The 13,427-nt window shown below is 56.4% G+C and overlaps 1 protein-coding gene across 2 annotated transcripts in view; it reads left to right on the top strand.

Moving 5' to 3' along the window:
- The window catches only part of PRKCZ (protein kinase C zeta), a 104,275-nt gene that overhangs the window by 82,339 nt on the left and 8,509 nt on the right, over positions 1-13,427 (top strand). For both annotated transcript variants that reach the window (XM_064590092.1, XM_045898881.3), the window contains 2 exons: positions 1,750-1,847; positions 12,784-12,870. In XM_064590092.1, coding sequence (XP_064446162.1) covers positions 1,750-1,847; positions 12,784-12,870 — 185 coding nt within the window. The remainder of the gene's footprint in view (positions 1-1,749; positions 1,848-12,783; positions 12,871-13,427) is intronic.

Here is a 13,427-nt window from a genome sequence, read left to right as displayed (position 1 = left end):
TTCTTGGCATCTTCAAATTGTCCCCTGTGGGCCAAGATGTGGAGGTGGGACTTTTAGGTGAACTCTTGAGAAAAGTGTGATTCTAGGAGTCAGTGAGTAGAAACTGTGTGTGTTTGTGTGTGTGTGTCCCCATGTCTGCGTGTGTCATGTGCATGTCTGTGTGTGTGCATCTGTGAGAGACCCTGGTGTCTGTGGCCCTGAGTCCGGGCCGTGGACGTTAGGCTGTAGGGGCACTGCAGTGGGCTGGATGGTGGCCTGCAAAAAGATATGGCCACATCCTAACCCCTGGCGCCTGTGAATCTGAACTTATTTGGAAATGGGGTCCTTGCAGATGTAATTAAGTTAAGGATATTGGGGAGGTCATCCTGGATTATGTGGGTGGGTCATGAGTCCAATGAGAGGTGTCCTTTTAGAGAAAGGCAGAGAGGAGTTGAGACAGACAGAAGGAAGCAGAGACACACAGGGAAACCAGTGTGTAGAGGGAGGCACAGACTTTGTAGCTTTCCCCAAATTCCAACGTGGATTGGGAGGGAGACAGCCCTGTGATAGGAGCTGGTGCTCTAGAGATGGGCATGGGACACTGGGGAATCTGCTTAAGCATCCATCCTGTTTCCTTATGTCTTTTTTTTTTTTTTTTAAGATTTTATTTATTTATTTGACAGAAAGAGATGCAGCGAGAGAGGGAACACAAGCAGGGGGAGTGGGAGAGGGAGAAGCAGGCTTCCCGCGGAGCAGGGAGCCCGATGCGGGGCTTGATCCCAGGACCCTGGGATCATGACCTGAGCCGAAGGCAGACGCTTAACGACTGAGCCACCCAGGTGCCCCTGCTTCCTTATGTCTTAAGTGGAGATGAAACCCAGCCTCCCAAGGCTGTCACGGGGAGCACATGAGGCAGTGCTTGGAGGGCCTGTAGCTCAGAGGCCAGCACACAGCTGGTGATGGGGGTAGAGATGGTGACAGATGACGGTGATGGTGATGGTGATGGTGACGAAGATGGTGATGATGATGATAATGGTGATGAAGATGGTGATGGTGATGATGATGGTAGTGATGATGGTGACGGTGGTGGTGATGATGGTGGTGATGATGGTGATGGTGATGGTGATGAACATGATAGCGAGGATGGTGGTGGAGATGGGGATGGTGCTGGTGGTGCTGGTGATGATGATGGTGATGATGGTGACGGTGGTGATGATGATGGTGGTGATGGTGATGATGATGGTGGTGATGATGGTGATGGTGGTGGTGATGATGGTGATGATGATGAACATGATAGCGAGGATGGTGATGATGATGGTGATGGTGATGATGGTGGTAATGATGATGGTGATGATGGTGGTGATGGTGACAGTGGTGGTGATGATGGTGGTGATGGTGATGATGATGGTGGTGATGATGGTGATGGTGATGAACATGATAGCGAGGATGGTGATGATGATGGTGATGATAGTGATGATGGTGACGAAGATGGTGATGGTGATGATGGTGGTAATGATGATGATGGTGATGATGGTGGTGATGGTGACGGTGGTGGTGATGATGGTGATGATGGTGATGGTGATGATGGTGGTGATGATGGTGGTGGAGATGGGGATGGTGGTGGTGATCTATTTCTTAATGGACATTTTCCTTTCCTGTTTGCACTGTCTTCTTACAAGCAGAGGTGGGAGACATTTCTCTCTTTCCTCCCCTTCTCGAGGATGAAGAGTATTCAGGAGCCTCATTAACATGACCTGGTTTCTATTTCAGGATATTGACTGGGTACAGACAGAGAAGCATGTGTTTGAGCAGGCATCCAGCAACCCTTTCCTGGTCGGCTTACACTCCTGCTTCCAGACAACAAGTCGGTAAGAAAAAAGAGCGCATTTCTAAGATTCTGCTGATTTCTGAATTGAACTGTATGGCGGCTGAGTAGGCATGAGGTTTCCACCATCGTATTAGGGTTCTCTCCATTGCAAGTATGGGTTTGTTTGTTTTGTTTGGCTCATCCGACTAACTTTGCTGTTCTCATCAGCTGGTATCTTGTATTAAGTAAATTTCATGGATTTGAACCTAAATTATTTAATTGCATTTATAAAATATTTATTGAAAACATCCTACTGAGTACAGGAGTAGAGGCATTGAGTTAGGTGTTGGGAAGCCATAGTGGGCACGAGGTGGGTTTCTGTGCTCATGGATATTACCAATAAGTGGAATCAATTAAAAAATACCAACAACTGCACTTAAAACTTTATATTGGAATCCTACTGTTTCAAAAGGCTTGAAAACCACTGGTCTAGGATAGTCAGTATATACTGTGTTTAGAATTCTTTTCAGGGCACCTGGGTGGCTCAGTTGGTTAAGCGACTACCTTCGGCTCAGGTCATGATCCTGGAATCCCGGGATCGAGTCCCGCATCGGGCTCCCTGCTCGGCAGGGAGTCTGCTTCTCCCTCTGACCCTCTTCCCTCTCGTGCTCTCTGTCTCTCATTCTCTCTCTCTCAAATAAATAAATAAAATCTTTAAAAAAAAAAAAAATTCTTTTCAGCTGGTTGACTTGAACTCACCCAGTTTGTTTATTTGAAAGAATACTGACTATATTCTGTGTCGGGGTCTTCAAGACCACCCCCAGGTTCAGTGATTTAGCAGGAGAACTCACAGTACCAGCACATAGTAGGACTCAAGGCTAAGATTTCTTGCCATGAGAGGGTATAAAGCAAAACTGGCAAAGGGAAGAGGCTCATGGGGTGAAGTTGGGAGGAAAGCAGGTGGGAGCTTCCAAGAGTGGAGTCACACAGACCACAATAGTCCAGCAAGGAATTGTGACAACTGGGGGTTTTACTGGGGGCTGGCACGTGCCGGAATATTCCAGACTCCCAGAAGGAAAGAGGGTGTTCAGTATAAACCATATTGTGTATGCACAGCAGACCACTCTTATGATTCAGGGGAGGTTTTTATCGGTGGAGGGAGCTGTCTACCAGTCAAGTTCCCAGACTCCAGCCAAGGGCCACCTTGCAAGCAGGCCTTTCTGAGGATGACAGTCTCTGTCCAGCTCGTGGTAACTCAGCTCAGCTGTAAATCAGACTGGTGATTCGTACATCCCTATGAACACGTCCGCCCTCACCTCCCTCCTGACCTTCAGTCCCTTGACCCACCTGACTTGGCTGCCACCTGGTGCATGCAAAGCAGCTGGGATAAACGGACTTTCCCCCTAATCTGTGGTTGTCCCCTCCCTGGATCTCACTGATACTGCCTCCTAAACGTGTCTCAGATTCCTCCCTTCTCTCCTGCCTGAATCCTGACCACAGCCTCTTTGGGGCATCTGGTCCCTGGGGCTCCCCAGGCTGTCAGTTCCCCCATGTTGGAGTTAAGCCATATTTTGAAAACACAGATCTAAAGTGTCTTTCTCCTGCTTCAAAGCTCCTCTCATTACTTCCCCAGTTGCTTCTGGGATGGGGTCCAGGCCCCTGGGCCTGTGGCTGAGGTTGCTGCAACCTGGGTCCCTTCGCTCTGTCCATCTTTGTCATGCCGCCAGGTGGGCCCTGCCCTCCCCTGCCCTCCTGCTTCAGAGCTTCTGGAAAGGTCCCATTGTTGTGTTCCATGCATTCTCCCCGTGCGTCTGTGTAGCACTGACCAGGGTCTTGGGGAATTCTGGCATATGCCTGAGGACAGACGACCCATCCCAACCCCACACTTCCTGAATGGTGAGATTCCAGAAGACTTTGTTTTGTGGTTGATGGTTGATTTTACTGTATGAACTGGTCGGGGTGTGGGTGTAAAAGGGTCAGATTTTCAACCTCACTCGCGTCTCCGTTGCCTGGAGCATAGCACTTTCTGCCCCCGGAGATGGTCTGCCTGTCACGTTCCCAGGTGCGCTAAGTAGAACTGAAAACAAGTTCGTCCCTTCGGTGTTTATGTGATCCTATGACCCAGCCTCTCTGCTTTACCAGACTGACGTGTAGATTTGTTTACAGCGTTCACGAGGAGAGGCCACATCCCAGGACATCAAGTTTGTCTCTTATTTTTACAGGATCTGTCAGTCTGTCTAGAAGCTCTAAACACCTGGTTAGTCAGGATAGGGTGTCTCTCCTGGGCCATTTTTATGTGCCTGCTTTGACCCCAACTGTGTGTATGTGCCCGTGTCCCCAGCCCACGGTGCACTCCTGGAGGGAGCAGGGTGGTGCTGAGTGCGTTTGTGCCCCGAGCATTTGCTTGGTACCTTGTAGGCAGTCACGCTGCTTAAAGAATGTTTTTTAAGGTACAGTCATGTCCTTGGTACAAGTATACAGTGAACACATGTCACATTCTTTGTGACTCAGGAATCAGTGAGGGTTGCACATGTTACAACCAGCTCGGAGGGGAGCTCAAAGTCCTGCACATGCCTGAGCAGCCAGCAGCACGGGGAGGGACACATAGGCACTGGCCGCGGGGCTGGGGCCGGGAGCCGGGGTGTCCAGCGGCTGGAGCCAGGAGCCAGGGTGTCTGGGGGCTGGAGCTGGGAGCCGGGGTGTCCGGCGGCTGGAGGCGGGAGTTGGGGTGTCCGGGGGGCTGGAACCAGGTGCCGGGGTGACCCTCTGGCAGACGGGCCCCGCCGCGCAGCTGTGCGCGGGCGTCTTGGGCATGGCTGCTCAGAGTCGGGAAGTCTCTGAGAAGCCCACAGGAACCGAGCCTGGGAGGGACCCAGTTTTCCCTGAGGTCTGGAGCCACAGCTGGGGTGCTCCTCTTGTCAGCTGTGCGACCTCGGAGTAACCCACCTGCACCCCAGTCTCCTCTGGGAAAGGGGAGCAGCAGGGATGCCACCTCTTAGGGTCGCTGCAGGGATTAGCAAGATGTTAAAATGTTGACAGCAAGGCCCGGCTCGTGGTGAACTTTTGATAGAGTGCGCCTCTGTGAGGGCCTCGCCCGTGTTGGCCCTGGGCCTTTGTGTCAACAGATGCACCGCTGGGCTGTGTCCCGGCCCTGGGGGACCGGCAGCGTCCCCCGTCACGGTCGGGGGGCGATTAGCACTGCGCCCACAAACCCTCACGGCCAGCAGGACACCCACAGGGACTGAAGTCGTGAAATGCGATGAGGCCCCAGCAGCAAGCAGGGGTGTGGGCAGCTGCAGGGACAGGACACCTTGGGGGGAGCTCCACCTGCCGGGGGTACGCTGGCCGCTGCCTCGGCTCCTGGGCTGTGGGAGGAGCTGTAGGCTCCGCCTGGAGCACGCTGTCCTGAGGCCTTGCTGCGGGCCTGTCTCCAGGGCCCGGGAGCCCGACCTGCCGCGCCGCAGGCAGGATGACCAACCACCGGAGCCGAGCCTGGTGCCGGGGGGCGGCCGCGGTAGAAGTCTGCCGAGTGAGCCAGCAGCTTGCACTGAGCGCGGTCGTTGCCGGGGCCGCGGCATGGGGAGAAAGAAGGGTTTCTTTTCTCTCCCCTTCAAATCCAGCGCCCACCCTGGTCGGCCGCGTTCTGGGCTCACGGCTACGTAGGATCCCCAGGTTTTCCTCAGCACGGTATCACCACACACGACATAAAACAAGTGGCAGCGGTGTTTCTAACACAGGATAAACATCTGCGCTGTGGGGGAACATGGAGCACAGCCACGCAGACGGCCCGTCCTTCCCAGACAATGGCCAGAAGGAAAACTAACTACAAAATTGCTTCTGTTTGAGCTGTTCTGGGAAAAATGGGCTGAGGACTGTAGCTGAGGTGACTATTTTAGCAACCCCCCCCATAAAATTGCAGTTTGGGGACATTTGTCGCACTTAGCATGATCTCAGATCTCAGATGAGCAAGCTGCCTTTAAAATATTTACAGTTGGCTCACTGCTCTGAGATATACAACCTTTTAACTGTGTGCCTCGAGTTATCATATTACACCCGTTTCGTGTGGAACGTGCTCTCACTCTCTAAAAAAGAGCGGACCTGTTACACCTTGTTTGTTTATGGAAGAGCTCCACGCGCTGTGTGCTGACTTTGGCACTTGAGTGAATTGTTCTTGGTTCAAAGTGGCGTCTGGATATTAAATGCCACTTAGCCGGTGCTGTTCTGTGTGTTCTTCCGTATACAGTGCACCTGAGGACTTGCCTGCAGCTCCAGAGAGACTTCAGCGCGCTCAGGCACGGCCCCGGCCCGGGGAGGGACCCCAGTGCTCCAGCGCGGGCGTGGGAATGTGGTGAAGGAGCAGCGTGTGGGGAGGGGGACAGGGATGCGTCCCAGAGGAGGTGGTGTGTGTTCACAGGGAGGAGACGGGCTCGGAGATGTGAGGGGTCATCCTGGAGCTATCCACAACCGCCTAGGCTCCAGGGAAACTGAGGCCCCAGTGGTGTTCTGCTGGGGAAGCCCGATGCCCGGTCCCTAGGAGGACTGGCAGTGTAGGGTCCGGACATGGGCACATCGAGGCCTGGAAGGAAGCCTCAGAGCGGAGCTGAGGACGGTCTGTGTCGCCTGATGCCAGGGAGTGGGTGGCAGGATGCACCAAGCAACACCGCGGTGGATGGAGATCTGGGGGCGGAAGTGAGGGTCTGCACACGGAGAGCTGGGGGACACGGGTCGGCGTGACACCTGTCCGGCGGGTGGTTGTGGATACGGTGGCCGCCGGAGGAGGTCAGGCCTCAAGCAGGGGTGATAGTTGACGTGTGGAGAGGCAGGTGAGCAGAGACACGGCCGGGTCGAGCCTCCTGGGGGGCTCAAAGGAAAACCGAGTTCTCTCGGGGCCTCTGCTTGGAGGGTGGCCGTGGGCGCAGCAGGAATCATCCTTGGGAGTCCGGGTGAGCACATGAGTCACTACACCTTCAAAACACAATAAATTTGTTAGAGTCATAATTTAATTGAAGCCCAGAATAGAAGGAGCAGACGGTGAGAGTGACAGGCAGCAGAGCGCGTGCGGGGTATCGGTTCAGCGTCTGTTCCGAGGCGCAGCAGTGATGCCAAAGCCCTGAGTTTGCTCCCATCCCCTCTGGCTTGCCTAAAACGGCTAAGATCCGGTCCTAGCCCCCAGGCTCCCAGGGCAGGGTGGCTAGGACCGCGGACAGCCCAGCCTGGGGGGCGTCGTGGGGAGGAAGGATTCTTCCGTCCCAAGTGGCCTGGGACTCACTGCGGCAGTTAGGAGATTTCGGTGGGGCTCGCCTGACTTCTGCAAGTACAGGTAGACGGCGCTGCTTTTAGAAACACCGTGGTGGCCGTCGGCGAATCATCCCAAAGCCCTGAGCAGGGATGGACCCTCAGGGACTGGCCTCCATCCACTGGGGACTGCACACCACTCTCACGTGCGAGCAGGTGGTGTGTCTTCCTGATCCGGAGGCGACTGGCCGCACTGGGGCAGGCGTGTTACTGCTGTGTGTGTGGAGAGGAAGAGCATGGGTGCGGGCCCTGCTCTGCAGCGTCCTGGGACTGTGCCGACTGGACGTGGGGACCTGACTTGGATGAGGCCGTGGTGCCCCCTCGTCCTCGCCCAGGACAGGCTCGGGCAGGTGTGAGGGCCCAGATGAGAGGGGCTCCTTTTGTTGAGGAAACTGTCAGGGCAGACCTGAAAATGTGCTTTTCCCAACTATCTGGTGACATCAGAAACCACATGAAAGAATAGCTTCTTTTAAAAACTTGATGCGGGCGCCTGGGTGGCTCAGTTGGTTAAGCGACTGCCTTCGGCTCAGGTCATGATCCTGGAGTCCCGGGATCGAGTCCCGCATCGGGCTCCCTGCTCGGCGGGGAGTCTGCTTCTCCCTCTGACCCTCCTCCCTCTCATGCTCTCTGTCTCTCATTCTCTCTGTCTCAAGTAAATAAATAAAATCTTTAAAAAAAAAAAAAAAAAAAAACTTGATGCAATTTTATTTTTGTTCTTCTTTATTTTAAGCAATCTCTACTCCCAACGTGGGGCTCAAACTCACGAGCCCGAGGTCAAGCATCGCGTGCTACTCCAACCGAGCCGGCCAGGCGCCCTGGTGCAATCGTACGATGCAGGGAAGCGCCCAGGAGGAGGTCGCTCTGCGGACGCGCAGTGCCCGGCGTGTCGCTGCCCCCGTTTTGCATCTTGTGTCTTCCTTGTTGCTCCTTAGTTTCCAATGTGGGTAACGTTTTAGTCACGCAGAGTCTTCACTTCCTGGCGTAGTGTCTGTCCTGAGCGCTCATCACTCATTTCCGCTGAATTCTTTCCTCCCAGCAGAGCGGCCAGCACCTCGTATGCGGCTCCCGCGTCCATGTTGTGCTCGGTGCCTCCTGAGCTGGGCGGTGGTTCTGGGTTTTCGGATGTGTGGTTAGGACATCGGTAGACGGATGAGCCCTCCTTTCCAGCCCATGCCTGCTTACTGGTCTCCGATGACATGACCCGTGCCTACCGCGTGTGGTGGCTGGTGGTGGCCGGCAAGCCTGGCCTCTTCTGACCTCGCAGGAATGTCCTGGTGTTTGCACCGTGAGCGCACCACCGGCTGTTGTGGGAAAAGCAGAACCAAACGGCCCTACAGGTTTTACACAGGCAGCCTTGGCATTTGCTACCACAAGAGGCTGTGCGAGGTTGGGGACAGCAGAGACCCGTGTCCCCACCTGCAGCTGCCGCACGGGGATCCACAGAAGAGGTGTGCCCACCCCCACCCCCACCCCGAGCTGCTGGACACAGGAGCCATCCCCTCCCGCCCCTTGAACGCCTGTCGCCTGGTCTCCTCCGGGGCCTCCTGTGGCCAAGGAGCCAGGGGAGGTTGGTGCAGCTTGCAGGCTCCCAGCCCCAGTAGTTGGCAGAAGGTTCTAGATAGGCCGAGAGAGGACAGGCCAGGACCCGGCCGGGAGAGTCATTAGGACATTTACATCGATTTCTCGTTTACTGTCAAGAAAGAACGTGGAAGTGTTTCCAAGGTCTTCTTGCCTGTAGGGAGGCGGTTGTGATGGGCTTGAGTCCTCGGGGCTCCTAAACCTGTGAGTTGCACCATCACCATGTGTAACTAGTGTTGACGGATGCTTGACTCCCTGGGAGGCTGGGCCACTCTCCGCGTATCGTTCCCGTTCTGTGCTTTTAGACTCCATTTACGGATGGTTCATGTAAGAGTTTCCGCTGATACTCATTCTGGTTTTGATCTGTAGTATCTCTCTTGTGCAGTCTTTACTGGATTTTTAAATTTTCTCATTTATTCTCTAGAACATTCTAAATTGCATTGGGATGACTGGGGCCTGGGGTTTGGGGAGAGTAGCTACCCCTCCTGCCTCCCAGTTTTTGTTAACGTGATGTTTACGTTTTCCTGGTGCTGACATTCCCACCCTGACCCTCCTGTAGCTGCTTCACTGTGTTGGTCTCTCATGGTTTGCTCCATTTCGTGGTCAGGTGGCATCCTGAGTCCAGAGGGGGCCAGGGGTCGCCTTCCCCTTTCCCGTTTGAGGGCGCCTGCCCCGCCTTGGCCCCAGCTTACCAGGGCCAGCCTCGCCTCAAGGCCCCCGGATATTGGGGGGCGTGTTCCGGCGTTTTTCCTCTCTGGGGGGACCTGAGGCCCGGCTGGCCGTCTCCTGATCTGGCAGATCTCTTTGTGCAACATAAACCCTTCTACTGCCCCCGCTTTGTCAGATTCCCGTCTGCCAGCATCATCCTCCGATCTTTGACCCGTCTGGTCCTACTGCACTCGAGATAGCCTTGCCTCTCCTTTCTTTCCTCTGTCCCCCGAGCGTCTTCTCCATCCTCATTGGACACTTTCCTTGGGGGGCGGGCACCCCTGTGATGTGGGGATGGTACCTGCAGGTGGGGGTTCCGAGCGTGGGTTCTGGATTCACCCACCTTGTCTGGTGTCAGATCTTACAGCAGCGACTGTGATCCTGAGAGGGTCCCTTACCTCTCCGGTGCCGCCGCTTCCCCGTCTGGCTCGTGGTCCCTGGGTTAAATGTTGATGCACGGACGTGCTGAGTCCACAACCCGAGGTTCAGTGAGAGCTGTAAGAGCTGGTCTCATGTTGTGGGCACTTCTTCTCGAAGGGCCAGATAGTCAGCATTTTCCCCTTTGAGGACCACGCGGTTTGTGTCAGAAGTATTCACCGTGCTGCAGAGACAGCCGTACCCAGGACGTGAAGATAGACACGTGCAGTGCCGGTAAAACTTCATTTACAAACACAGGCGGCGGGCTGGACATGACCTGCTCCTAGTTGATAGCATCACCTGTTGACCTGAGCATACTCTGTCTTACGGCACCGGTCTTGCCCTCTGAGCCGATGTGTGGGCCTGGGTACTTTATTCCATGGGGGGACGGGGCAGGGGTGATGTGGGGGAGGGTGTGGTAGGTCCTCGGAACTAAGGGGCAAGTCCGCGCCCGGCTCTGGCCCGGGGGTTCTGTGGGTGCCCTCCTATGCCCACGTTTACTCCAGCCAGCAGGGGCCACAGCCCCCAGGTTCCCGTCTGGGTGACCAGGGCCGGGGGGTTAGGAACTGACCCGGCTCCACAGCCCTGCTTCTTTCCCTTCCTGGTGCAGCGTCCGAGCAGACTGGGAGAGTCTGGCCGAGTGCGGCCATCTGAGCTTGGCGGGCAGCCCGAGGCCTCTGGACGTGTCACCCTCCTCCCTCCGGGCTGGGTGTGGCCGTGTGACCCAGGGCCATGGGTGCAAGGACACGTGCCCTTCCCAAGCCACGCCGTGAACTGCCGCATGTGCCAGGCGCCCCCGAGCAGGAGGTGAACCCCACGGGCTCAGCCATGGACACAGCAGCCAGCCCTGAGTCACACGGAGCATCGTCGTCAGAGAATCAGTCGCGTGGCTCAGTACAGTTTTGCTCTGAAGAAATGTCAAAAGTAGTCGTAAGGTTTATCTGTAGGCCAAAAAAAGAAAAAAAGCAAACCAAAAGCCTTACGTCTGCAGCTGCCGTGGAAAGAAAACTGAGATCCTCTGCTGTGACTGGGCTCCGATCAACTTTGCCAAGTGAACAAATCCCTTGATCAGGGGCTTCCCGGGACAGGGGACCAACGCCCCCAAATGCCCACGGCGGGCTTTCCTCTGGATAGGAAACAAAACTACCTTTGCTTCCACTTCTCTACGTTTTTAAACGCCCCCTTCATTTTTCAGTTCCCTAAGGCTGTCAACATTTTCCCAGAATTCGTGTCTTGTTATTTTCTCTGGAAGTGGCGTCAGGTTTGTCCCTGTTAGGGAGAGGCGCCGCAAGTGGGCCAGCAGCCCTGGAGGCGCTTCCTGGGGAGCGCAGTGTCGGGGTGCACGCCTCTCCTCCGGGAGGGGCAGGTTCTCAAGCGAGCCGCACCAACTGGGGACACAGTTCCTGGTCGTGGTGGAAAATCTCTGTCTTGTGCTCTGAAGTCACTCTAAGAGTTTTGAATAAATGCGCTCTTCTTTAACACTTTGGCTGTTAGGTCCAAGGTCTCTCCGCGGGGGTGGGATGACCACCTCACTTCCCCACGGTGGCCGACAGAATTGGACGTGCTCGAGCAGACGCTCTGCCGAGGGCAGACGGTAAATATTTCCCATCTCTCACGCCTACAGGCGTGTGAACGCCGTCACACACAACACGTACGTGAGCCGGCGTAGCTCTGTGCCGGCAAAGCTTTACGGGCGCAGGTGAATGAATCCTGGGGAGGTCAAGCTTTCTTCGCCCTTCCAGACACACCCTCTGGAGGCAGGGGAGCAGAACGAGGGCCGAAGGAATTGTTCCTCGCCGGCCGAGAGGGTCACGGCTGCTCGCTTGGGGTCCAGGCCCGTTTCCATCTGCGTGTTGACGGATTTCGGGTTGTCGCTCTTGTAGGCGCACATGAGAACCTCCGTGGGTGGCCTCAGCTCGTGCACTCACTCAAGTAAAGCGACCCCCGTCTTCCCGGCACTGTGAGGGCGGGGCACCTGTGACCCACAGGCCGACCCCGTCAGCTGTCTGCGCTCACTCCCACTCCCCACCCAGAGGAACCGTGAGCTGCCCTCAGCAGGGTATTTCTGGAAGATTGCGCCTGAATTTAATTTTGAAAATGGCATCTCATTGAACTCGAGAAAGATGTCGCGTAGAAGGATCCACGTGGTAGAGTGTTTGGAGACTGGGATGGTGTGTGGTCCCAGTTCCTTAGTCACGGGGTCACGCAGGGTCACAAAGAGTCACACCGGCCCGCCCTGGCCCCAGCTGCCCCCAGGCCTTCTCCCTGCCTCCAAGTCACCCCTGCACAGGGACAGTCCGTCTGATGGCCAGGCTCCAGCCTGCAGCCCCACCCCCTTCTTTCTGCCCTGGTGTCCAGACCTCTGCAAGCTTGTCGGCTGTCCTCAGTGCCTCCTTACTGCCCTGCCCCCACCCAAGCCACCGGGGCAGCCCCCAGGACAGAGCAGCTCCTGTGCCTCCCTGGGGTCCATCCAGACTCGGTGGGCAGAGCAGTCGCTCGCCAGACACGGCCACCCCCTCCCCTGGCCCGTGCCCCTGCTCTCCCGGGCCCCGCGGCCTCCAGGGTGGTCCCGCAGCTCCGTATCCTGCCCCTGCCTTGCCGGCCCCGTGGGGAGAACGTGGGCTTCTGTGCTGGGGGCATGAGCGGCTGAATGGGAATTGTCATGTGTGTTCTCAGTCAGGTTCCCTATGTCGGGATCAGAACTGATCAGAACCAGAGACCCCATGGGCAGGATCTCTTGACGTCCGCCAGGATGACGCCCCAGGGATCTGGGTGCAGAGCCCGACTTCTCAGTCTGGGCTGCTTTTCTCACCAGCCTGGGCCGGGCTAAGCGACCCTGGGCACCTCCCTGCTTCGGCCTCACCAGAGGGGAGCTGACCTGCCAGGGCAAGCTTGGTTGGTCCTGGTCATGGGGCTTCCGCCCGTTGCGCCTGCCTCCGGCGAGGTCCAGCATGGGCCGCGTGGGGTCTCAGCCCACACTGCTCTCTCTCTCCCTTCAGGCTGTTCCTGGTCATAGAGTACGTCAACGGCGGGGACCTCATGTTCCATATGCAGAGACAGAGGAAGCTTCCGGAGGAGCATGCCAGGTGGGTGCCATGCTGGTGGGCGGGCGTGGGCGGGCAGGCGCGGGCCGGGCAGTGGGGCCTCTCCTCGGAGGCCAGCAGTGAGCTGGAAGGGAGGTGGAGTCCAGGGGGACGTGGCAAAGAAGACGCCGCTGTCCCCTGCAGTGTGGCTCGGGGGTCCACGATTATGGAAGAGAAGGGGTGCTCCTGGGAGAGAGTGCACAATGGCGTTGCACGGTTCTGCCTTTTTCCTGTTTCCAAAACCGGGGAAGGGCAGGGGGCGCATACGTTCCGGCTGTAAACTCCCCTGAGTGGGCATCGGGCCACTTCTGGTTCTGGTTACATGGATGCAAAGCAGGGCACTGGCCCTCGGAGAAGAAGAACCTGTTTCTGCTTAGGTGACAGTGACCTAAGGGCCCGCCCTCCCCCCCGCCGCTGCCGCCGCCTCGGGGCCCACTCTGCCTCCTTTCCGTGGTTCTCCCAGCTCCTCGCTTCCTCGCCTAAAACCACTCCAAACAGTTTTGTGAGTCTTCTTAGGTCCTTTCTGGGAAAGGCATGTAGTAAGTCAGGCATCGCTCACT

This window comes from Mirounga angustirostris, unplaced genomic scaffold (genome assembly GCF_029215605.1).
Source record: "Mirounga angustirostris isolate CCGP_5_RB_7025 unplaced genomic scaffold, mMirAng1.0.hap1 SCAF_4, whole genome shotgun sequence".
Classification (NCBI taxonomy): domain Eukaryota; kingdom Metazoa; phylum Chordata; class Mammalia; order Carnivora; family Phocidae; genus Mirounga; species Mirounga angustirostris.
Note: the sequence above shows the minus strand (reverse complement) of the source record. Positions and strands in the feature narration are given on the sequence as shown.